Raw genomic sequence first — 25,196 nt, forward strand, 5'->3', positions numbered from 1 at the left:
AAATTAATCGCATTTTAATCGCATTTCAATATTTGACATGAGAAATATTAATTTAAGTTTAGTTGATGAATGAATCAATATACATAAGCTTAAACTTCAAAATTTTGTTTATTTTCCCACCAGTCTACTACACAGACCAATGAAGGGTGGAAGTGCTCCTGTGATAAGCAAACTCCTGAAACTAAAGTTAAGCATCATAACTGGATGGTTTTATTCAACATTAATGTCTCACTTGTTATAGTTGGAAATTAATCATTCTCTCAGCTGTATTCCTTGATGTTGAAATGTGTTATGCTTGTTTTAACAGATTATTTTGAATTAAAGACTTAAAATGAAACCACAAAAAGGAGAAAAAGTTGGTTCTCCGTTTAACAGCTGCTTTTACACAGCTGTGCTTCGCACTCACGGTTGCTAGGCGACATGAGCTACGCAGAGGTGACGGCAGCTGATATGAAGGCTAGCTGCTCACTTCCGGCCTGTGATAGAGAGTTATTAAGTAGTAAAATCCAATAAACCTAATTCTAAAGGTTAGCATGATGCTTTTTGCGTTTTTTTTATTGTGTATGTTTATGCATTTCACAATTAAGTTCCAGAGAGAGATGAGGGTGATATAGATTCAGAGTCAGACTCTGGGGAGGTTTAAATAAACCATTTTAATTTGAGATCTGTGTGAGAAAATATTTGTTTCCTTTCGTTCATCATTTGTATATGGACCCCTCTGATAAAGTCTTGCTCACCCTTTGGCCACCCCTTGAAAAAAAGTCTAGCTCTGCCACTGATACGAACTGATGGAACAATGACGGTAATAAGTTTCTGGGAACGTAGATTGTGACTACTTTGTTTACATAGCATGTAGCATGTGGATCTGAATTTCTTAGCTCCTGTTAGGTGCCTATAGCTATAATAATGCAGCATATATTCATAGTTTTGCATTTTTAAATTGATGCAATCTTAAATATTAGATTAAAGATTATTTTTGTCTATAAAGGGTTAAATCAGCAGATAATAGGTGATATTATTGATCCACCGCTGGTAACAAACACTCACAGCCTGCAGGTGAAACTCCTCCTCCCCACTGCTCACCTGTCGGTCTAAAATCAACAATTTGAAGCAGATGTGTTTACCTCTCTGTTAACCCTCGCTGAGTTCCTGCACGTTGACTCGATGCTATGGTAACGCGGAAGTGAAAACTGGCGCAGCACGTAAACTGTCTGGATTATTACGTCACACCAGGTGAGTTATACCGTGTAAATGTTTTGAGGGAAAATGTTTTTAATTTAGTTTTTGCGAAAGCAAACTCCATAGACCAAAATCCACCGCGACAAGGTCCTAGCCAATAGGAGAGGCGGCCAACGGCTCGGCCAATCAGAGAGCGGCGGGAGTTTTCAAACTTTTTATTTTTTTTTTATTCAATTTATTTCGAACAATCAAAATAAAATAAAAAGAAAACAACAACGAAAATAAATAAACGTGTAGGAAAATAAAACATACATATATCCATATATGCATATATACATATATTCACCTATATAACAAATGCAAATCAAACATCAATAAATAAATAAATAAACTTCAAGCAGGAAACAGTCGGGTGACAGTTTGAGCTCCACTGCGGTTTTCCGCGTTTTTACGGAGACTTTGGGACATATTCAGGCGCTGAGAGGACAGACCGGGACACCGAGAGGCGACACAGGATGGCGGATTCATCTGCGAACGGCTGCTGTGAGTGTCTGTTTGAGAGTCCGGAACAACCATAGATAGAAATACCACAAAAATGTCAGGATAACTGCGGGTACACATCAGGATAAATGCAGGTAAATGTCAGGATAAACGCGGGTCAGTGTCTGAATACCCTGCTGGTGTCTCTGAAAGTCTTGAGGATGTGTTAAAGTGTCTCTGCACTTGACTGTGGAGATGAATCAGAGCTTCATGCATGAGTTTACTTGAAGGAGCTGACCTCAGAGCAGCTCAGTGTTCAAACGATCAGCCACAACTTTAAAACCACCACAGGTGAGTCACCTGTCCAGTGGCGGAGCCAGAGGGGTGGCAGGGGTGGCATAATATAATACTTATGAGATAGGCAAAGATTTGCCAGGAAAACTGTAATTTCCGACTGCCCGACGCAGTAGCAGCCTACGTGCTGCTCACTGACGCTGTTCATTGGTTAAGCTGACATGTGGTTCCTGCTTGTTAAGGTTTGTGCTCTGTAGTGTGTATGTATATGCCTTTACTCCCAAAAGTCAGTTATGGGAAGTGATGTGTTAAACACATAGCCCAATGGGAAGTGGTGTTGTTCTGTGATGCAATGCGGAAATAAAGTGAAGCGAGCGCTGGCGGGAAGCTCTCTCTCTGCCCGCTCCGAGTTGGACTTCAGAGTGTGTGATCTGCTTATTCCTCCATCAAAGAAATGACATGTTAAGAGAGCGGATCTGAATACCGCTGCGCAGTCTCATCTGCTAACAGGTTATGGGCCCAGTCCCGATACGAGACCCAGGCAAGAACGAGAATGAGCACCTGAAGTTAAGGGTAGGTACCGCCGAGAAAAGTCGCAACGTACTGCGTGCCCGGCGAAGATAAGTGCTAAAGCTAAAAGGACGCCATGAGCCGGAGGACCACAGAAACGAGCAATCGCTGGTCACGGCTAGTTTTTGATGGAGATGCTGAGAAGTACGAATTATGGGAGACAAAGTTTTTAGGACACCTTCGACTGCAAGGCTTAAAGGAGGTTATTTTAAAGCCCGAAGAAGAATGGGAAGAGGAAGACGGAGACGACACAAAAAATGCGGACGCATACGCAGAGCTTATCCAGTTCCTCGATGATACCAGTCTATCGCTAGTAATGCGTGAAGCTGCCGACAACGGAAGAAAGGCTTTAAGGATTCTAAGAGACTTTTATGCCAGAAAGGGTAATCCCCGTGTTATCAGCCTATATACAGAACTGACTTCGCTACAGAAAGCTAACAGCGAGAGTGTGACAGACTATGTTTTGAGAGCGGAAGCCGCCATTACAGCATTAAGAAACGCTGAAGAAACTTTGAGTGATGGCCTGCTCATTGCTATGATTATGAAAGGACTACCGGAGTCATTCAAACCATTTATCATCCATGTCACACAAAACGAAACTTCAATGACATTCACTGACTTTAAATGTAAATTAAGGAGTTATGAGGACACTGAAAAAATGCGCGCGGTGGCGACGGAGGACAACGTCATGAAAGCGCGAGCACAGTCAGGCACGAAGTATGCACAGATAGATGTGGGTGAACAAAGAGCAGATGGCGCCGACTTAGTGTGCTTCAGATGCGGACAAAAGGGGCACAAAGCTAAAGCATGCCACCGCAAGAAATGGTGCAACTTCTGCAAAAGCACCACACACCGAGAGGAAATGTGCAGGAGAAAACAGCAACTGGATGAGGCGCGGAAAGCTACTGATGAAGAGGATGACAAGGAATATGCTTTTCGGCTGAGCGAAGAAAACCAGGAGGTATGGACGAGTGGTAAAGGTTTGATGGTGGACACGGGAGCGACCTCGCACATCATCACAGACCTTGGAAGATTTAAAAGATTTGACAGCAACTTTAAACCCGAGACACACTGCATTGAACTGGCTGACGGCACCCGATGCAAAGGAGTAGCGAAAAGAAGAGGAGAGGCAGAGGTGACTTTGATGGACAGCAGAGGGCGACATTGCAAGACGATCCTAAAACAGGCGCTGTACATCCCCTCTTATCCACAGGACATATTTTCTGTGAAAGCAGCTACTAACAATGGTGCAACAGTAACTTTCAAACAGGGAGAAGATGTTCTGAAACATCAAGATGGAACAAAGTTTCCCATCAAAGAGTACAATAGACTGTACTATCTACAAACTGTGAGTAATGAATGGGAAGATCAGTGTAAGGGTTCTTATGATATCCAAACATGGCACAAAATTTTGGGACATTGTAATTACGATGACATACAAAATTTACAGGATGTTGTTGAAGGAATGAACATTAAGGGTAACAGTGATAAACAGGTGAAGCAATGTGAAGTGTGTATTAAAGGAAAGTTCACTCAATGGAGAAACAGGGAACCAGACAAGAGAGCTAAAGCTGCATTAGAACTGGTTCACACAGATTTAGCTGGACCAATAGACCCAGAGTCTATTGAAAGTTACAGATTTGTGTTATCATTCACGGATGATTTTTCCAGTGCAGTTTTTGTGTACTTTCTAAAACATAAGAGTGACACTACGCAAGCAACAGAAAAGTTTATTGCAGACACAGCACCGTACGGCAAGATTAAGTGTATACGGTCTGATAATGGCACAGAGTTTACCGGAAAGTGTTATCGAGCACTATTGAACAAAAATGGCATCAAACATGAGACCTCAGCACCATACTCGCCGCACCAGAACGACACAGCCGAGCGAAATTGGCGCACACTGTTCGACATGGCAAGGTGCATGCTGATAGAGAGCGACTTACCTAAAACATTGTGGGTTTACGCGGTTCAGACAGCTGCCATAATAAGAAATAGATGTTTCAACAGACGTACAGGGCAAACCCCTTACCAAAAGGTGAGCGGTAAAAGACCAAATCTATCCAGAATGCAGAAGTTTGGTTCAGCCTGTTACGCTTACAAACAAGACAAGGGAAAACTAGACTCAAAATGTGAGGAGGGAATTTTTGTGGGATATGACAAAAATAGCCCAGCCTACCTAATCTATTTTCCACACAAAGGAAAAGTTCAAAAACACAGACTAGTGAAGTTTGTGTCCAAAAAGGTGGTAGAGCAACAGACACAAACTGATTTAATACCAGAAGATGAGTTTGACATACAAAACAGGTCCAGGAAAGAGACAGAAGAGCCTAAGACACCTGAACAAAATCAGGATCCCGTCTCCTTATTGGAGTCGAACAGCAAAACTGATACTATCAGTGACACTGAACCAGCCACAACAGGCTATCCCTCTAGGGCAGTGGTTCTCAAATAGTGGGGCGCGCCCCCTTTGGGGGGCGCGGTGCGATACCTGGGGGGGCGCGTGTGACCCTGGGGAACAGGCTTTTTTTTGGGGGGCCGTACTAGTATAAAGTGTAATTGCGCATCCACTACAGTAGGCGGCAGTGGCGCTGTCATTGTTACTTCTGTCACGTTTGCGACAGTGCAACATTTTACGACTTACAAGACAACAGGTTTGCCTTGGTTAGCAGTGTTGAGTCAACAGAAAGCTCCGACTGCGTTCTGCCTATAGCCTCCGTTATTCAACATAACAACCCCCAACATGAAAAAGTTTTTAACAGGGATGAAAAGAAAAGCGGAGAGAGACAAAGATAATGAGACAAAAGAAAGTCACCCGAAAGCTAAGACGAGGAAATACGACGAAGCGTATTTAGCGCTTGGCTTCACTGTCACTACAGTTGGAGAAGAGGACAGACCGGTGTGTTTGCTGTGTCTAGTTGGTCAAACATGTTTACAGTTTAAACAAGGATTTATTTATTTTTAATTTCAGGCAATGATGCACTTAAAATCTTTTCTGTTGCAGACTTAAAACACGATTTAATTAAGTTATTCTTTGTAAGTTTGACCATATGTCTTTCTTTTTTTCTTTAATGTTAATAAGGATAAAATGTTATGCAGAGATGGATAGTCACAGTGGGGAGTGGGGGGCGCGAATAGTTTTCTTCTTGCTAGGGGGGGGGGCGTAACAGAAAATAATTGAGAAGCACTGCTCTAGGGTAAGGAAGAAACCAAGTTACCTGAATGAATATGTGATGGATGAGGAAATCAATGATCAGGTGTTAACAAATATTGATTATTGCTACAGACTTGTATGTGGTGTACCTTTAACATTTGAAGAAGCTGTACATTCTCAAAATTCCAAAGAATGGAGAAATGCAATGGATGAGGAAATGTTGTCGCTCAGAGAAAACAATACATTTACCCTAACAGCCCTTCCTGAAGGCAAGCAGGCAGTGGGGGGAAAATGGGTTTATGCAGTGAAAAAGAATGCCGACGGAACTGACAAATTCAAAGCTAGATATGTGGCAAAGGGGTTTTGTCAGAAAAAGGGAACTGATTATGAAGAAACCTTCTCTCCTACTGCCAATCTAACTAGTATTAGAGTCCTGATGCAGAAAACGGCACAGGAAAACCTTATCCTACACCAAATGGACGTCAAAACAGCGTATCTCCACGCACCAATAGATTGTGAAATATACCTGGAACAACCAGAAGGTTACAAAGAGGGATCAAATGGAAAAGAACAGTTGGTGTGTAAACTGAACAAATCATTATATGGTCTCAAACAGGCAGGTAGAAATTGGAACAACACTTTGCATAATTACCTGTGTGAAAACAATTTTGTACAAAATCCAGCAGATTATTGTGTGTACACCAAACAGACAGAACATGATAAAATCATTCTTGTAGTATGGGTAGATGATCTGATCATCGCTGCTACTAATAGAAAAGTACTAAATGATGTCAAAAAGGTTCTGACAGCAAGGTTTCAAATGAAGGATTTGGGAAAGCTGAGATATTTTCTCGGGATTGATTTCAAACAGAGTGAAAACTGTGTAAAAATGTCCCAAACAGGGTATGTAAAGAAAATACTCGAGAGATTTGATATGCAGGACTGCAAACCTAGAGTTACACCTTGTGAACAAAAACTGGACTATGATGATGAAACAGAAAGGACGAACAATGTCAAAAAATACAGAGAAGCTGTTGGCAGTCTTATTTACTTAACTACATGTACCAGACCGGACTTAAGCTTTGTGGTGAGTAAGCTGTCACAGTATTTTGCAGAACCTACAGAGCAACAATGGACTACTGTAAAACATGTGTTAAAGTATCTTAAAGGTACTTCTGGAAAGGAGTTGTGTTACAAAAAATGTGAAAATGAGAATCTCAGACTCCATGCATACAGTGATGCTGACTGGGCAGCTGATGTGAATGATCGCCACAGCACAACTGGTTATTGTGTTAGTCTGTCTGAAAAGGGACCACTGATTTCATGGAAGACTAAGAAGCAGCCCACGGTTGCATTATCCACATGTGAAGCAGAATATATGTTTTAAGCTGCTACCATTCAAGAGTGTCTATACTTGATGCAACTACTTAAAAGCATTGACTCTTATGAATATGCATCAACTATGCTTTATGAAGACAACCAGGGTACTATAGCATTAGCTAAAAATCCTGTAAAGAGACAGCGATGTAAACATGTCGACATAAAGTACCACTTTGTCAGATCAACAGTGAAGGAAGGAAAGGTCATCCTAAACTATTGCCCAACGGACCAGATGGTGGCAGACATAATGACCAAGCCTGTGACAACAGTTAAGTTAGCCAAGTTTAACAGTTTTGTTTTTGGAACCCAGTATTAAGAAGGTCATTTTGGTTATGAAGCAAATAACCTCAGAGCAAGTGGGGGTGTTAAGGTTTGTGCTCTGTAGTGTGTATGTATATGCCTTTACTCCCAAAAGTCAGTTATGGGAAGTGACGTGTTAAACACATAGCCCAATGGGACGTGGTGTTGTTCTGTGATGCAATGCGGAAATAAAGTGAAGCGAGCGCTGGCGGGAAGCTCTCTCTCTGCCCGCTCCGAGTTGGACTTCAGAGTGTGTGATCTGCTTATTCCTCCATCAAAGAAATGACATGTTAAGAGAGCGGATCTGAATACCGCTGCGCAGTCTCATCTGCTAACACTGCTTGATCCAAAACACACCCTCGGCTTTAGAGTACACCGTTGAGGAGTTTTGCAGGTACTTACAACATTTTACCGCTGTATTACCTTCCTAATGAGATGTGGCACTTGTCATACATTTCTAAAAAGAAAAAAAAACCGGTTGTAGACCGCTCCGTAGTGCCTCGTTTATTATTTAAATTAGCCATGCTAGCGCTGATAGATCGTGTTTTAGACAGATTCTTTTAACAAAGTCTAGTTCCGCCACTGCACCTGTCACAGGAAAGGTGATGGATGGCAGGCAGCTGAGTGTAAATATGTGATGAATAGAGACCTGTCCAGGTGTACCTGCCTCTCATCCTTGTGACACCTGGGCTAGGCTCCCCCTCCTGGGACCCTAAGGTTAGGACAAAAGATGTCAATGTGTAAGTTAAATCTCCTTCTAATAGGCAGCAGGTGAGTGGACTCTGAACTACAGCCAGGATGACAGATAGGGAGGAAAAACCTGCGGGTTTGTCGGCCAAGAGACTTTCGTTTGTTTCTTTTCACTTATTTGTCTCGCGTTTTAATTTAAGTCGCTGGTTCGGTTTCGTGGCCCACTGAAAACGAATGAATCGGGTTTAGGAACACGCCCTGTTATAGGATGAACCCTGCACTTGGAGAAAAGATGATCCGGAAATGACAGACCCCTCTTGTATGGGGTATACGGAAGCTTTAGGGCGCAAAAGGACCTGCACGGATATGAAACTTTAACAAAACGGAATTAAGAGACGCGCCAGGATAAGAGGAGGAGGAGGCATGGTCAGGTGAAAAAACCTAAACGTGCTAAACTAAGAAAAAAACGAAGTGACCCTTTAAATGAAGAAGGCGCAGGTTTATCAAGTGCAGCTCCATAACTCATAAGTCTGGATTCTTGTGTAATAACAGACCAATAAAATGTCCTGAGAGCTCTGGAGCTGATGCTCCTCTGCAGAAACGTGGGTCACTGAGCTTTACCTTCACTCTTCTTTAATGCTTGGGAACATTAAGCCTATGAAGTCATTTTAATACTGCAGTTCTTAACTCTGTATGATACATTTAAATACATCACATTCCCATCGGCCTCTAACACCGTGTTTCCTCATTTTTGCAGAGACATTGGCTGGTGGACAGTCCTCTAAACCAGGTCCCAGTGACGGTGAGATTATCTTTCTGAATATGGGACATGTCAGATTTGCTCTTTTAGTTATTGAATGTCACATTAAACTTTATGCTTTGCCAAAATTACACAGTATGGGCTTCATGAAGAGGTCGTACAGCATTTCTGATTATTTCTCCCGAGTTCAGCCTCCTGCAGGTCATGAAAGTCAGATATGAATCCAGAAAGGCAGTTACCTTAAAGAATAAGAAACAAAGTCTGCTGATCATTTATATCACATGTATTTTATTAGAGTAGATCCAGTGACATGAAAAAGGATAGCGTGACCGGAGCATCCACATTGATGCGCTGTCTGAACCATTTTAGAGTCAGGTTTACTTGTTTTATCTTTATTTCATTTTGGACCGTCTGAGTCTGAGATCAGCCACGTCGGTGTGGCTCCAGCAGAGACAGATGTTAGTGCCGAAAAGAACCATCATATAGTTGGTGCATCAGCTGATCATTTCAAGTATTTTTTGTGGAAAATGGAAATAAATGAGGTGCCCAGTTTTAAAAACATGAGTAGCCTCAGAACCTGTGAACAGAAGGAATTTATGCTATCAGTGTTAAATTGAGTGTCATCGATATTAATTATCTACTTTTTCCTCTCTGTTTCAGCCTCAGGTGGAGCAGCTGGTGGATGTAAAATGGCAGACGGTAGGTGTACTGGAAGCAGGAAGTCGTCTCCCTGTAACTGATCCTGAATCAGCCTGTAACTTAGCATGTGATCCAGAGCAATGAAGGATGAAGTACAAGGACACGTACTGCCTACCATCAACTCTAAGGCTCACTAATAGAGTTTCCATCGTTTGTGAATACAGATAATAGGAGAGCTCTCATTATGATAACCGTCATCCGCTCTGCTTCATATTTACTGTAAAAACCTGACTGTATAGAAAATATGGACGTATCCACCATGGGCTTTTTGGCTGCTGCCATCTTGATATTTCTTTGCAGCCAGTAACCATATTTGGAGGGTGGAGTATAATTTTATCAGTGATTAGCAAGCTAGTATTACAGAGAGTGCACCTATACAGTCTTTGGGTGGATCACACAGAGGCAGTTTTTTTTTTTTTTTTTGTTAACAGTAGAGGGTGACAGGAAATTGGGAAGAGAGATACGGGAGAGGTCACACGGGAAATGGCGACAGGCCAGGACTCAAACCTGCGCCGCTCACACCGCTATGCAGCATATGAATGTGGTCGATCCGCTCAACTTCTGAGCCACCCCAGCGCCCGAGACAAACACAGTTACATTAAAACAATCATAATTCAAACTGGAGCAAAGACTTATTAGATGCAAACCCTATTATCTGTCAGATAATTGTACTGAAAATGCCCCATAATGCAGTTCAGAGTCCAGGTCAGCGATTCTCACTTGCTGAGCTGAAGCCAAGCAGACAGTCAGCAGCTAGCCAGTCAGTAATACAAACTTTCAGCTGTAATCACATTAAAAGGGGTGACTTATACAAAAAAAGCCTCTGTGCAGTTGTTATGAAGGAAATTAGCTACAGAGACATAAATGTGTTCACTCGTTCCATAAAACTGGATCTCCAAACATGGAAGCAGCAGCCTGAAGCATTAGCATTAGCTTTTAGCGGTTCAGCCTGGACTTTATCTATCCAGAGGAGGAAAGTACACACATTTGTACTGTACAAGTACAGATACTTGTGTGAAAAAAAAAAAATACTCTTTGGAGGACATTTCAATCAGCATTTTATTTGTTTACTAAAATCATATTAATACAAGGAAAGAACTCAACAAGGCATAAACTGATGTCACAGCCATCCATCATGGCTGATTTCCAACCCCAGAGTAGAATTCAGTGAGTGAATGTAATCAGCATCATCACCTCAAATTTAACTGGATCTAAGCTGACACTGACCACGAGCAGCAGTCTGTTCTAAAATCGTGTATCACTGTGAACTTCACCACAGTGCTGCAAACTACCGATGCAGCCTGCATGAAATTGCCGAGCATGTTCATGCAGACTCTGAACAGCTCAAAGTTTCATTCAAGTTCATTAAACTTCAGTTTGTTGTGCTGAACATTTCAACATGAAAAACTTTCAGCAACATATCGTATATAGATCCAAAATGGACGAGGACAAGTAAGCTTTTAAACATTACTCAGCAGTCCTCAGCTTTAAACACCTTCGTCTCTCCTGAGATGTCTTTCTCCATCTCTGAGGGAATTTTTGTCTTTCTGGGAAATGAAGCAACTCGCAGACACACTGTGTGACAAACTGCACACAAACGGTTTGTGTGTTTGCTGATAGAAATGTTGCATTTGAAACTGCCTCGCACTTTAAACCCATTACTCCCTTTGTGCTCGCTCCTCTGCTGCAGCACTAGCTGGATGCTGAAGTACCACCTACCACAACTTGTGGGCGCCAAAACCCCCTTGAGAACAGTACGATAACTGAAGCATCTCTTCGTGTGTGCGCTGAGCACCGGTGATGGATGCACCAACAGGATTGTCTTCTGTGTGTTACCGTTGGTTCGATGTTTGAAGGCGTGCAGTGACAGGAAATAATAACTAAGGTCATGAACCTGTTTGGAAAAAGTTAGAGTTAGAAAACAGAGATCGTGTTAAAATGTAGGGAGTAAAAGTTTTCAGGAAAAGAAATACTTGAGGACAGATATGTGAAAATTCTACTAAAAGTACATTAATGAAGTATTTGTTCTACTACTTTGTTCTCATATCTAATGATTAGGAGGTACATAAAAGTGGCAGCATGTGGGCGCCTGGGTGGCTTAGTGGTGAAGCCGGCGACCACATACATATGCTGCATTGCGGTGCGGGCGGCACAAGTTTGCGTCCCGGCAAACTTTCAGGCATTTTGTTATGAAATCGTAGTGAATGAAAGCTTCGTATCATCACCTGTCCTGATCTGTCTTTGTCGTTTCTGTCCTTTCTCTTCAGGAAAGCATTTTGTGGACAAACACAGACTCGACCTGATCCGGAGAGTGAGCAACATCTCCCCCATTCTGGATGAGCTCTATGACAATGGAGTGGTCGACCAAGAAGTTTACGACCGGATCAGAGCTCTGCCGACCTTTCAGGACAAGATGAGGGAGATCTACAGGTGTTCCATGAATGCTGAGAAAGCCAAAGACATCTTCTATAAAAGCCTTTCAGCAAATGAGAAGTTTCTCATCGAAGAGCTTCTTACAAAGAAGTAAATCTGTAAAAAAAAAAAAAGAAAAAAGAAATTTAGACCAAATTTATATAATCTACCTGAACATGTTTACTTTAAAACAGTGGAGATGTCTTTTCTATGTGGGGGTTTATAAAATCTTTCCTGTTATATACTTAAATTTGGGGGCGTTGTTATGACTTTGCTCCCCCAAGAGCCTCCTCTAACTGAGCTGTTTCATAGGAAACACTTTGGACGTTTGAACATTTTTATTAGAAATTGAAATCTGTATAATGAATTCATGATGTCACTGACATGTTTTTATCCAGCAGCCATCTGAAAATTCTGGAGTCTGTTTTTAAATTTATCTTCTGTAACGTAAAACAGGAAGAAAAGATTTGTTATCCTTAATAGTAAATTTTTTCCTTGTCCTAAGAATTAGTTTTGTTTTGTAATTTGATCATGAAATAAAATGTTTCTTATTTTCAGGGTTATTTTTATTCTCATTTGGTCATTTTGACCAAAAAATTAATAAAATAAGAATTTACACTATGTGGGAGGCAGAAAATCAGAATATTCATTCAGAAAGGAAACATCCATAATGGTAAAAACAATGCGTACAATGTAACCATTTTAATAACATTTGTAAAAAGGTGAAGTCATAATCCTACTTACTTGCTTAATACTATAGACCAGGGATCCTCAAATCCAAGCCTCGAGGTCCGGTGTCCTGCAGGTTTCCCTCATCCAACACACCTGAGTCAAATATAGAAGTCATTAGCAGGACTCTGGAGAACTTGACTGTATACTGAGGAGGTAATTCGGCCATTTGAATCAGGTGTGCTGGATCAGGCACACATCTAAAACCTGCAGGACACTGGACCTCGAGGCCTGGATTTGAGGATCCCTGCTATAGACCCGTTTACTGTTTGTAAACAATGATGACTAGGTAGCGATGCACGCGCATTTTGGAAACGGAAGTACGGTGGAGTTCAATAGCGTTTCAATGTACAAGAAGGGATTATCAACGAAAGATCGTGAAAACTACCTGCAAAAATTAATTTTGACCACCAGCAACCGACTCCGAACCCTGTGGTACGTTAGCAAGTGCCCCAGTATCCGTGGGCGGATATATATATACACGTGTATTTGGTGGAGAAACCCAGCGTACACACCGGAGAGAAGTTGCAGCACATAGAAGTCACTGGATGCTTACAGTTATGTTGTTTGCGGCCGTGTACCGAACACCAAGTAGTATGACACAGACTCAGAGTTTTGTGTCTTGAAGGCAGAAGTTCTTCCAAGTCAAAGACAAGGAAACAGGAGCGCTGTGTATGAGGCTCGGGTCATTGTAAACAAGTCAGAGAACTACGTCCTCACAGCGGATTGTACCTGCATGGCAGCGTGAGTACTTCGTCACATTGCTTTTCTAGCTTACTAAGAGCTTTCAAGCTGCAGATATTGAGTTACAGTGAAAAAATATATATAATGTTCCAGTCAAGTCTGGACACACTCAATCATTCATATGTGAGTCTGCATTGACTGCATTTTGTAATCTATAGTGCCATTGAATATTAATTTAAAAATCAGGACTCTGAGTCAGTGATGCCTCACTTGTAAATAGCCAGCTACACTACAGTTTAAAAGCCAAGTAGCCTACCAGCTAATGATGTTTACTTTAGATACCTGACAACCCGGTATAAACACCGTAAGATAAATAACTTTACCTGATATAAAATGGGCGCTTCAAACGTGAGCATTTCTGATCGTGTCCTCAGTTCAATTTTTATCAATACATTTAATGGCTTGCAACCACAGACGCCTCAGTTTTCTCTTAAACAGCCGTGATCCTGTGGGATTCAGTACAACTTCAGTCCACTGTTGGTAGAGTAGAAATTCTGACAGCCAAACACGCAACAGCAGACATTTTGATGCTGATATCACTTTTAAATCACGTTTAAACGCTGCGCAGTCTCCTTGTTCTTATTGATTGGAATGGAGTAGCAGTTCACTTCTGTTGCCAAAATGCGCGCATCCTTTGATGACGTAGGCTGCAAATGGGTCTATAAAGGTCAGCTAAAGTACTTGAAACAAATGCTTATTATTCAGAATCATATAAATGATGTCATTGGTCATAATCGTGTGCATTAGGTTAATGTTGCAGCTGCAGTTTTTTTTTTTTTTTTTTATTTATTTAACCTTTATTTATAGGTAATCCCATTGAGACTATGTCTCATTTGCAAGAGAGACCTGTTTCCAAAACATACTAAATTTACAACAATAAAATAATACAATAAATAGTAAATAAAATGCAGCCTACGTGCTGCTCACTGACGCTGTTCATTGGTTAAGCTGACATGTGGTTCCTGCTTGATCCAAAACACACCCGCGGCTTTAGAGTACACCGTTGAGGAGTTTTGCAGGTATTTACAACATTTTACCGCTGTATTACCTTCCTAATGAGAGGTGGCACTTGTCATACATTTCTAAAAAGAAAAAAAAACCGGTTGTAGACCGCTCCGTAGTGCCTCGTTTATTATTTAAATTAGCCATGCTAGCGCTGATAGATCGTGTTTTAGACAGATTCTTTTAACATATGTTTTAGTGTACATGCTGCCCTGTAATATTTTATTCATTTAGCAAAGCTGTATCTCCCAGCTCTTGCTTGAAATGTGTGTGGTAAGTATATGTGAAAAACCATTGTTGTTAAGTTTTATGACTGAAATGTAAGTAGGCTATGTCATATGAAAGCTTTGAATTATAACCTAACTAGTTATATTAATTAATTTAATTAATCTGTTTTTAATTTAGTATTATTTTAGTTAGCTACAGAAAACTAAAAACTATAGTTTAAATAATAGTTAAAATAGTGTTGTCTCTGCCAAACAGTCATGGAGTCTAAATACCAGGCTGTCTTATTTTGTGTAGAGCCCGAATGAAGAGAAAAAGGAATATCTCCCATTGCTTCTTAAAGTCACCTCAGACCTGTGTGGAGTTTGCATGTTCTTTCTGGATACTTTGACTTCCTCCAACAGTCCAAAGACATGCAGTAGTTTAGGTTAACTGGTGATTCTAAACTGATTGTAAGTTTAGGTACTCAGTGTACCCCACCTCTCACCCTATGACTGCTGGGACAGGACTGGAGTAGAATTAATTTACTTAATGTTTTTTCACACTTTGCAAAACAGTTACTAAATAGAAAATTGTTTTGTAACTAATAGATCGATACTTTATTGATCCGAAGGACCACCAGTTTTCAGGCTGCATATGAGCCTGAAAACCACACAAAGTATCCTACAGACTGCTCGTTAATAAATGCGCTATCCCACAGACATCCCGGTTATCCTCCTGCCCCCTTTTCTCCTATACTAATCTACCTTTTGTTAGTCAGGTGCTTCGTTAATCATCGCTAATCTCGTTGTTCATAGCATAACTGAATAGTCTGCGCCTCCCACGGGCTGTATATACATACTGTCCTGAATTGTTCCTCCTTGGTTACGGTTGGCAGAGGGAGGAGCTCGCGGGACCGGGTGGCTGTCACGCGGGGTGCTCGCCTGGCAATCTGTTGCAAAACAGCTCCGCTGAGGACGAGCGTGAAGCGAGTTTCTCTCCTCCCCTTCCGTCCGGTGCAAGAAAACAGGTGAGTGCAGCCTCACAGAGTGCCGTGTTTCTTTGTTTAAATTCATCAAATGTATTTAATATACACGTGTAAAATATTTTATAGTTTCTGGACGCAGAGATTTCGATATCGTTTTAAGCTAGATGTAAATGACAGTCTTTAGCAGGGGTGTCAAACATAAGGCCCGGGGGCCAGAATCAAACGGCAAAGACTCCATACATACAAACGTACAGACTCCAGTCTGTATGTTTATGTATGTGTGTATATGTTTGTTTGTTTGTTTTTTTGGTTTATTTTTTATTTTTTATGTCTAATATCCTTGTTTATATTGGCAAATAGGCTGTAGTCAACAGGATACACAAAGGGGTTTATTTATTGTACCTACTCTATACTATTTATATCCAATCTAATCCTTTTAGCCACTTAAATTTTCTATATAGAGTTGTTATATTTGTTGCAATTTCTGCTGTCCTTTTGAACATATTGCTCTTAAAAAAAGATTTTTTTTTTAAATTTTTTTTAATCTTAATGAGATTTTTTTTTTTTTTTTTTTAACCTGGTTAAATAAAGCCCCCGCGACCCTGAACAGGATCAGCGGAAGTGAATGGATGGATGAATGGATGGATGGGTTAAATAAAGCATATATAAAAGCCACTTAAAAACTGATAGCAGCGTCTATAGAAATGTTCTTTCTGGCTCTGAATATCTTTATTATTCATGAGACATGTTTGATATAGGTGAAAAAAGCACACACATTACACAACAACTCAACAAGATTGTGTATTTTTTTTCTTTTTCAGGTGTTTTTGTATGTATGTATGTATTTTTTTAACAGCTGCAGTAGTTTGTGAACCATTGTATTGCTTTTCTCTTATTTTCTCCTTCATTTCCTTTGTTCTTTCTTGTTCTTTTTCCCCCGTCTGTCAGCCCTGGCAATATCATATTACACATGCACTTGTGTAAATAATTGAAATGAATGAATTAAAGAAAAAACTAACAAGAGGAGCCTAAAGAGAATTTATAGAACTCATCTTGGAAAAGCAAATGTGTTTTTTAATTGTTTCCACATTTAAAAAAAAAAAGGGGGATATTTTCTTTGAATTAGAAAAACTTTGCTTTGTAATTACAAGACAGCAATGAGCTATCAGATCTTTTTCTGTAATTTTACACATTAATTTCAATCTAAACTCAGAGTCATGCTGGCAGATTTCTTTATCATGTAGATAGGAAAACAGATGTACTGTTTAGCTTGCACTTCTTTTTTTTTTTTTTTTTTTTTTTTTTTATATTCATGGATCGAATAAACAGATAAAGTCTTTACTCTGACAGAAAGGGATGTTTCACTGGTCTGGCTCACTTAAGATCAAAGTGTGCTTATGTGGCCCACAATGTCAAAATGTGATTGACATCCAATAGGCTACAGGTCAGTGCAAAGAATTTAGGAACTAGGAAGCATAATTACAACAATCAAGTTCCACAGGCACTAAATCCATCAAATCATTTCCATCTTTAAATTTTTATCTATAGTTATTCTGGTCATGTGGCTAACATAAAGAATTAAAAAGCAAAATAGGCTACATGTTGCTCTGATAAACCCAATGAAACATTTTAGTACCCGCATGTTTGTTTTCTACAAAGCTGCCCTACAACCAACTTTGCCCTACACATGGATTATGCATAAATCTGCCTAGTCATTCTAACACAAAACATGTTTGCTTAAGGTGGCTAACATAGAGCAGGAATGAATCAGTGCCAGGAAACCGGTCAAACCGAGGACCAGGAGGAGGTGACAGAACTGGTGTGTCAGGAGGCTGATCTCAAAGATGGGCAGTAAGTCACAGTGCAAATCAGAACATGTTTTTGGAACAATTCAAATGCAAATTCACTATAGAGAGATCAGAGAATCAATGGTCTTATACATTTGTCAGTCAGCACAGCAAACAGTCAAAGACAGAAGAGCAAAAGATAAATGCTTAAGACAGGGAAAAGTCTTCAGAGGTTTTAGGTGGAAAAAAAAAATCCAACAACATGCAAAAGGATTACACAACAACAGGCCAGCCAACAATATTCATTTTTACACAAGAATGCTTGATTGATAGATACTGGGAGAATCAGGTCTGTCAGACAGTCTCTCTAAGTTGTGATGAAGGTTGTTGAAAGAATATATTGATCTTTTCCTAAAGCAAACCAAATAGCTTGGCCAAACTGCAGCTGAAAACCGAAATAGTTTAAATGGAAAAGAAAGCTCTCTGGCAAAAAGTCCTGAAGCCAAACTTTTCCTGCTATTCCTAAATGATGTGCAGGTTTACCCAGCATACTGGCATGGTAATGATGTGGTCCAGAACTTGGCAAGGGAAACAGACATATATGATATTTAAAAGCCATTGGGGAAGAGCACAAAGGCAGAAAGTTTAAAAAGAAAAAAAGGCACATTGAAACAATATCAAAATAAAGTAGGAAATTAGTAAAAAAAAAAAGTACAGGAGGAAGGACAGACTACTACTACTACTGTTTAAAGCTTTGTGACTTCTGTGGTTTCTGTACTGATTTCTTCTTTTGTCCCTTTTGTGTTCATAAAGAATGAAAGAAGTAACTGTGGGGGAACAGAAAGTGCTGTTAGTTCGCACCCAGGGTCAATACAGCGCTGTTGGATCCAAGTGCTCTCATTACAGTGCACCTCTGATTAAAGGTAAAGCCTTCAGTTACTTCCAGGTTATTTATCTCTCACTTTTCATACACATATCATATATTTCCATCAGATTAGCTCATTATTATTGCATGTCCTCTGTTAATCCAGGGGTAGTGGTTGGTACCAGAGTGAGATGCCCTTTTCACGGTGCTTGCTTCAATGTCAGAACTGGAGATATTGAGGATTATCCAGGACTGGACAGTCTACCCTGTTATAAGGTGAAACAACACTTAATAGAAATCACCCCTTTAACACAAGTGAATCCAGGATCATTTTCTTTGTCATGATGTTAGGTTTCTGCTTTGTGCCACACCTGTATTCAGGTTGTCTCCTCAGTGCATATACATACCTCCTGCCTAGCACTCCCCCTTTACCAGATAGAGGGGTTTTGCTGGTGGGCTTGTGTTCTTTATTACTCAGGTTTGGGGGTGTTTTTGGATTTTGCTTTTTGCCTGCCCCTTGCTGGAAATTTTTGCTTTTGTTGATGATTTCTGCACACATTTACACAGACCTGAGTTAAAGATTGGACTTGACCTCCCTTCTCTGGTGTTGTTGGCCAAAACTATTGCACCATTGACATTCTGGTTTAGTTTAATGTAAATTTATGAACACTAAAGTTAGATTAGCTGGATTGATTAAGGGCTCAGACCTTTGTAGCAGTGCATATTAGAACTTATGGATAACATTTAGACCTCCTCAGGAGGTAGGCTCGCTCTCATAAACTGCGTTTATGCTTCAAAGCTACTCACAGGGAGTATTTGATCAAAAAAAAATGCAAGAATAAGGTATTAAAAGGGCTTTTCTTCCTAAACCTGTACATGTTTAGTTCTGTTATTATAGTTTCTGGCTCTTAAAAACATTTCCTTTTTTCTTTTTAAAAAGGGCGCCGAAAACATTATTGTGTTCACCTAAATCTGGTTTCATTTAACAGACCAAGGTTGAAGATGGCAACGTGTATGTTTCCATCAGCAAAAAAGTAAGAAACATCAAATAAAAAGACAATTAAAATGAACCAAAGTGCACTTTTATTTTGTATATTAAATATGATGTGTGTTTGTCACAGTTTCTGAAGGAGACCAAACGGGTGAAAGAGATGTGCAGTGTGGCACCAGACATCAAACATACCATTCTGCTAATAGGGGGGGGTGAGAACTTTGTAGTAAATATGAGATGGCTTCATCTGTCTGTTTTAAACGACAGCAGGTTTAAGGCTTTGCAACTTTTTGTACAGAGTTTAAAGTATTCAGGCAAAGATGAGGTATGAAAAATCACACCCCTGAACATAGATACTGTGACTTCAGGACCTGCCTCTCTGGTCTGCGCTGAGATACTTCGGCAAAACTGCTACCAGGGTCGCATCGTCATCATAACCAAGGACTCCCTGCCTCCATTTGACAAACCCAAGCTGAGTAAGGTAAGAACCAGGATAGAAAGGTAGGTGCGACATGTATTTGTATCCAGCTGATGGTTTTCCTGCCTTTTGAATGAGTGTTTTTCTCTCAGTGTTTTCAGTGAGTGGCATTCCTTCTTTCAGGCTTTGAATGTGGACAGCATCAGCATCCTTCTCCGTTCAGATGACTTCTATCAACAATACGGGATAGAGGTTTGGACGCAGAAGGAGGTGAGAATGTATTTTTGATGTACACAAACCGATCCTTACTGGGGGAACGGTAAAATCTGCAAGGCTTAAGTGTGCGTTGTTTTGCAGGTGGTGTCGGTAAACCCTGCCAACAAGGAAGTGAAGATGAGTGACGGCACTCTGCAGCGTTACGACCAGCTCCTCATTTCAACAGGTTGCAGGTGAGACTGTCTCTACTGAGCAAAAGCCAGCTTATAGTTTTTGTTAATGTAAGGATTTACCGTACCTGACATAGTGGTCCTATTTCTTTGTTCACAGAGCACGGCCACTCACCTGTCCTGGTTCAGACCTGAAAGGAGTAAAGTTACTGGAGACTTACAAAGATGCCAAAGAACTTCACGGCTCCTGTCTTGGCCAGAAAGTAGTTGTTACCGGAGCATCCTTCATAGGTTATCAAATACGCTTTTTCTTCATGTTGGAGAATAAGACGCATTTAACCTTTTTCCCCATCAGGTTGATGTGATGCTCTTCATTCAGATATTTGACAGTTAGACCAGACTAAATGTGCACATCACTGATAGGTTTTTCATTTGCATATTAGGTATGGAGGTGGCATCCTACTTTTCAGACAAAGCTGCCAGTGTGGCTGTAGTTGGCACTACTCGATACCCGTATGAGCGCGCTCTGGGACCAGAGATCGGCCAGCTGAGTATGCAAGTGAGCCACTATGATGACAGTTTTCACTGATGTGCGTTGTGATTTTTAGACAAAGTAAATAAAACAGTGTTTCATTTTCAGATGTTGGAAGAAAAAAATGTGAAGTTCCACATGAGCGATCAAGTCGCGGAGATCAGAGGAGAGAATGGGAAGGTATCTCTGCTTTTCATTAAATTTGATGGCAGATGTTTTGGTTAATGATTGTAGAATAGGAACAGATGTTACTCATGGCATTAGTGGCAATGAACAAACTTCAACCCTGAAGCCATAGCTGCCAGATAAAATGCAGCCATAATTAGTCATAATATCTGTCATAATATCTCCGGTAAAATAAACCCATTGTCACTGAAATCTAATAAAACTGATTTTTTTTTTTTTTTCTTTTTCAGGTGAAGGAGGTGGTGTTGAAAAGTGGTGCAGTCCTGGAAGCTGATGTTGTGATTGCTGGAATTGGTAGTTACTATTGTACTTCAGGGTGTTTTTAATGTACACAAACTGAAATGCAAATCAAGTTTGGGAGTGTTTGAGTGTGTGGTCATTTGTATATGTGGGCAGTTGCTGTTTGTTTGCCAACACTGTGTTGAGTGATGATTGTTTTAAGTCAATCAGAAATTTCCTGTACTGTTCCACTAATATCATAGTCAAATATGCTTTTCAGGTGTAATCCCCAATTCAGACTTATTGGCAGGAAGCGGGGTGGAAGTGGATTCAAGGAAAGCTGTGATTGTTGACAAGGTAAAACAGTCAATAGAGGGCATGGATAAACTCTGACATTGATATGGCTGATGAAGCACAAAACATGGCTTTGCAGCTGAGATGGTGGATACAGTAGATTTAAACTGCTTATTTTTTTTTTTTATATAGAATTTATATATTTGTGGTCAAACATAATTACTTAGAGGACCACAATAGAGGAAGGAGAGGTGTCTAAGTTCCTTTAAGTTTTCCTGTAAGCCATCTTCAATATCAGGACCTCCTTCCCCTATGTGGAGAGCAGCCATCATCCGTGCACAATTTTTACATTATCTGAATTCATTAACTATGTTCTGACTGCTAACCCTCAGAGAGGTAGCAAAAACTTCATGAATGGCCAGTCAGGTTCATTTTTAAAAAGAATAAATGCTCCGACAATCTCAGCAACACCAAAAGGCCTGAAGGGCCATAGAAGACAACTAAAGTGGGCGATCATAGTATTATATTCTTGGTTAATTACAACGGATTCACAGCATCTCACCAAGTTAGCAACACTCTCGGGGAGGTAGGATTGTCATTGTCAAAGTTAACAATCAAGCGATGCCTGTTGAGATTCTTTCTGTAGCCTTTTTCGTCTATTCAAACAGTTCATGAGGACCAACATACCAGATGTTTTTGCTGCTGGAGATGTTACCTCCTTCCCTCTGACCATTCGAGGCGATCAGATGGTCAACATTGCTCACTGGCAAATGTCACAGGCTCACGGTAAGAGGCTGAAGAATATGCTTTTTCAGTCGGTCAAGAACACATTATGGGTGAAGACACCTTTAACACCTAGTTAAACATTGTCACTGTCTTTTGTACCAGGAAAAGTGGCAGCACTAAACATGCTGAAGAAATCGACAAAAATAGAGTCTGTTCCTTTCTTCTGGACTGTTTTGCTTGGGAAGAGTTTCCGATACACTGGTGGCGTATCCACTGATAAATGTCACGGTTAAATTCTAAATATTTTTAGCCCAGGCTGCATTAAATCCATGTTCCTCCTTTCATTTCCTCTTTCTAGGCTATGGGGAAGGCTACACAGAAATTATATTCAAAGGCAAAGTAGAAGAGAGGAAATTTCTGGCTTTCTATATAAAGTGAGTGCAGAGTAAGCCCTGATGCACCTGAACATAAACTCCTGCTAGGTGTGTAAAATTTCTGTCATTGCCCTTTTTTTTTTTTGCAGGGATGATGTGGTGGTAGCTGCAGCCAGCCTGATGTTCGATCCTGCTGTTTCTCATATTGCAGAACTGATGGCTAATGGCCAAATCTTAACAAAAGCACAGGCTCAGTGAGTGATATCCTGCATTTATACAAATTGGACTATATAAAATATATTGGTTAGGTCATCTTATTGTTTATTACTGATGGTTTGATAGAGAACACATATCCATGATTAACTAACCTGTATTAATATTTTTTATGCTTTATTAATGCTGATTGGCTTTTTAAGTGTGCCATGACAGCAACAGCATAAGTCACTGGGAACAAAAAAAAAAAATGGAACAGAAAAAGCACAGACAGTGGGTGAGTTGGTAAACTTGTACTGTAGCTTTTTTTCTGTGGTTTGGTTCCTTTTCACACAGAGAAAACTCAACAAACCAAAACGCTTCGCTACAAACCACGTGAGAGCGTTCTGTCCACTTATTGGACAGATGTGTCTGGGTTGAGATAACACAAGTAAATACAGGAAGGGGGTGTTGAGTTCTGGAGTAGTGCATAAAATGGATAATTTAGTCCTAACATATATTTATCTGGGCAATATTTCAGCCAAAACTGTGCTCTGGATGTCTGTTGCATACATGGATATAGGAAGGAAACTTGCAGTGTACACCTTGTATTTGGGAGAACTGATGTTGGATCTTATTCTCATCATAAATTAACCCCTTTGGACTTAATTTGGAACCAGACTGAGACAATCTACTCCACAGGGTCTCGGTGTGGTTGTCTTGATCCACGCATTGATTACCTTGTTAAAATCCGCACAAACCAGCTACACCAATGAACAAGAGACAATTTAAACAGGCTAAACAGTGCAGGTGTGAAACCCCATTTATTTATTTTTTAACTGAAACAGCACAAGAGAGAAGCAGATCTGAGAAACCACAAACACTGCATGCTTATAAAATAGCCACACTAGTTACTTAAAGTGTATCCTTCTTTATTACCTAGATAATAAAAGCAACATTACCACCAATAGGTTATGTTTTCAGTAGCTTTTATCTGTCTGTCCCAGAAAATCTGGGGTGTGCGAGGTATGTGCTCTGCTGAGTTCCCTTCTAGCTGTCAATAAATGGGACAATTTTGTCCCGTTTAGAGTAAAATAAACTGCATGCCATAATAGGCATGACCTAATACTAGTGATTTAACCCCATAAAGTCATCAGATCATAAATCAAGTGAGAATAGACTTGTGTATGATCTCTTTTTGGAACGACATGCACTGCCCCCTGCTGGTCATTAGAATGTATGCAGCTTGAAAACACTGTCCCTTTTCAGACCTGGAAGTTACAGCCTTTATTATCTTTCATTTAACATGCGTCATGGTGAAGTCCTGTTGTAGTTCTGTTTTGCTTTTCACTAAATTCTCAGAGGAACATCTGGTTCTCGAGCTGCTAAATGCTTCATTATGTTTGCAGGAAGTGCGTAGTGTATTATTGGAGTTTTTATGCTGTAGCAACCTGCAATCCAAATTGGTAACGAATATTGTTTTATAGCAGCTTTAAATATTACTGTATACTACCAAAAAAAAAAATAGACAGATTGAAAACTGTTGCAGTTGGTTCATGTTCTAAAAATCATAACCCACATCACTAAGTCATAACCTGGATACTGTTCATTAATGTTGGTTTTCTCCTCTCCTTTTCTGTTCAGAGCTGAAGACCTGAGCTGGCTCCAGATGTAACCAGGATTAACACCTCTCAGCGAGTGTCACCTCTTGCCTTGTTTTTCTCTCCTTTGTGACATGATGCCAGTTTGCTCCACTTCCTGCCTCAGGCTGCCTGGAAACCAATCAGCCTCTCTTATCTCTCTTTATTCGAAAGCACTGTTACTATAGTAGCAATTCAATAAAGCTTTATTGAATTAGCTTTTTCTGAACACTGATCTCTCTGTAATGAGCATATCTGAGTTTTTTTTTTTTGTTTTTTTTTTTATTAAATGTTTTCCTGCTGCTGTACTAAAAGTGTGATGCCCTAAGTGGGTATAGTATGGAGTTAAGGTTAGCTATGGAACATTAAACATACACTCAGTGGACACTTTATTATTAGGTACACCTTGCTTGTACCTGATTGACCTCCTTTTGCCTTCAGAAATGCCCTAATTCTTCATGGCACAGATTTAACAAATTGCTGGAAACATTCCTCAGAGATTTTGACCCATATTAACATGAAAGCATCACACAGTTGCTGCAGATTTGTCAGCTGCAGATCCATGATCTAAATCTCCTGGTCCACCACATCCCAAAGGTGCTCAATCAAATTGAGATCTGGTGACTGTGGAAGTACTGAAACTGAATATTTGATTTAGTGAGCAGTTGAACAGGTGTGCCTAACAATGTGACCACTGATTGCTTAAATGCTTTTATGAGCTGGAAATGTTAAGACTCCATAAACTCTGTAATGCAAGAAGTTAAAAAAAACATGTTTTTTTTTACACTTCTGCTTCATGCACAATGTAATGCCTTAATACCTTATATAACAGATTTGTGGCTTATTTAATCTTTGATATACTGCACAATTCTGTATTTAATGTTGTCTTCAGTGTCTGGTTCTGACATTTAAAATGGGGAATAAACTGTTTTGAATCTTTAAACATCTTTTAGTTAAAATAATCCAGCTCCTTTGTGGTAATAAAGGTATTAAACATGTGT

At 40.1% G+C, this 25,196-nt stretch overlaps 2 protein-coding genes and 1 long non-coding RNA gene across 6 annotated transcripts in view; 2 read left to right on the forward strand and 1 right to left on the reverse strand.

Annotated features, from left to right (window-relative positions):
• Nucleotides 1-12,052, forward strand: part of LOC115790079 (NACHT, LRR and PYD domains-containing protein 1b allele 3-like) — a 26,326-nt gene extending 14,274 nt beyond the window's left edge. The window contains exons 1-4 of one of the 4 annotated variants that reach the window (XM_030743744.1): nt 1,617-1,722; nt 8,805-8,849; nt 9,468-9,506; nt 11,774-12,052. In XM_030743744.1, the coding sequence (XP_030599604.1) occupies nt 9,497-9,506; nt 11,774-12,033 (270 nt within the window). In that variant the 5' untranslated portion in view covers nt 1,617-1,722; nt 8,805-8,849; nt 9,468-9,496 and the 3' untranslated portion in view covers nt 12,034-12,052. Of the gene's footprint in view, nt 1-1,616; nt 1,723-3,625; nt 3,872-7,553; nt 7,752-8,804; nt 8,850-9,467; nt 9,507-11,773 lie in introns of those variants that run through there. The other 3 variants (XM_030743745.1, XM_030743743.1, XM_030743747.1) reach the window with 3 other exon arrangements.
• LOC115790080 (uncharacterized) lies at nt 10,650-15,481 on the reverse strand. The gene is made up of 3 exons (XR_004020760.1): nt 15,365-15,481; nt 11,732-12,035; nt 10,650-11,400 (listed from the first exon to the last, which is right to left on the reverse strand). It is a non-coding gene; the product is annotated as an uncharacterized LOC115790080 (long non-coding RNA).
• aifm4 (apoptosis inducing factor mitochondria associated 4) lies at nt 15,477-24,336 on the forward strand. The gene is made up of 19 exons (XM_030743741.1): nt 15,477-15,627; nt 17,328-17,436; nt 18,186-18,295; nt 18,404-18,513; nt 19,227-19,271; nt 19,359-19,440; nt 19,597-19,709; nt 19,830-19,916; nt 20,004-20,095; nt 20,193-20,323; nt 20,476-20,591; nt 20,673-20,744; nt 20,981-21,044; nt 21,250-21,326; nt 21,932-22,049; nt 22,152-22,250; nt 22,348-22,423; nt 22,513-22,617; nt 24,200-24,336. Exons 2-19 carry the CDS (start codon nt 17,348-17,350, stop codon nt 24,228-24,230), a joined length of 1,617 nt encoding a protein of 538 aa, XP_030599601.1. The 5' UTR covers nt 15,477-15,627; nt 17,328-17,347; the 3' UTR covers nt 24,231-24,336.
• Nucleotides 24,337-25,196: the final 860 nt, after the last annotated feature.

Source organism: Archocentrus centrarchus, chromosome 13 (assembly GCF_007364275.1).
Source record: "Archocentrus centrarchus isolate MPI-CPG fArcCen1 chromosome 13, fArcCen1, whole genome shotgun sequence".
In the NCBI taxonomy this organism is placed as follows: Eukaryota; Metazoa; Chordata; class Actinopteri; order Cichliformes; family Cichlidae; genus Archocentrus; species Archocentrus centrarchus.

Bases quoted from the DNA above. Each gene is read 5' to 3' on its own strand.
- aifm4 (XM_030743741.1), top strand. From the start codon at position 17,348: ATGAATCAGTGCCAGGAAACCGGTCAAACCGAGGACCAGGAGGAGGTG. The intron at 19,272-19,358 runs GTAAGAAACATC...TGTTTGTCACAG, and splicing joins ATGTTTCCATCAGCAAAAAA to TTTCTGAAGGAGACCAAACG. The intron at 21,045-21,249 runs GTAGTTACTATT...TATGCTTTTCAG, and splicing joins TGTTGTGATTGCTGGAATTG to GTGTAATCCCCAATTCAGAC.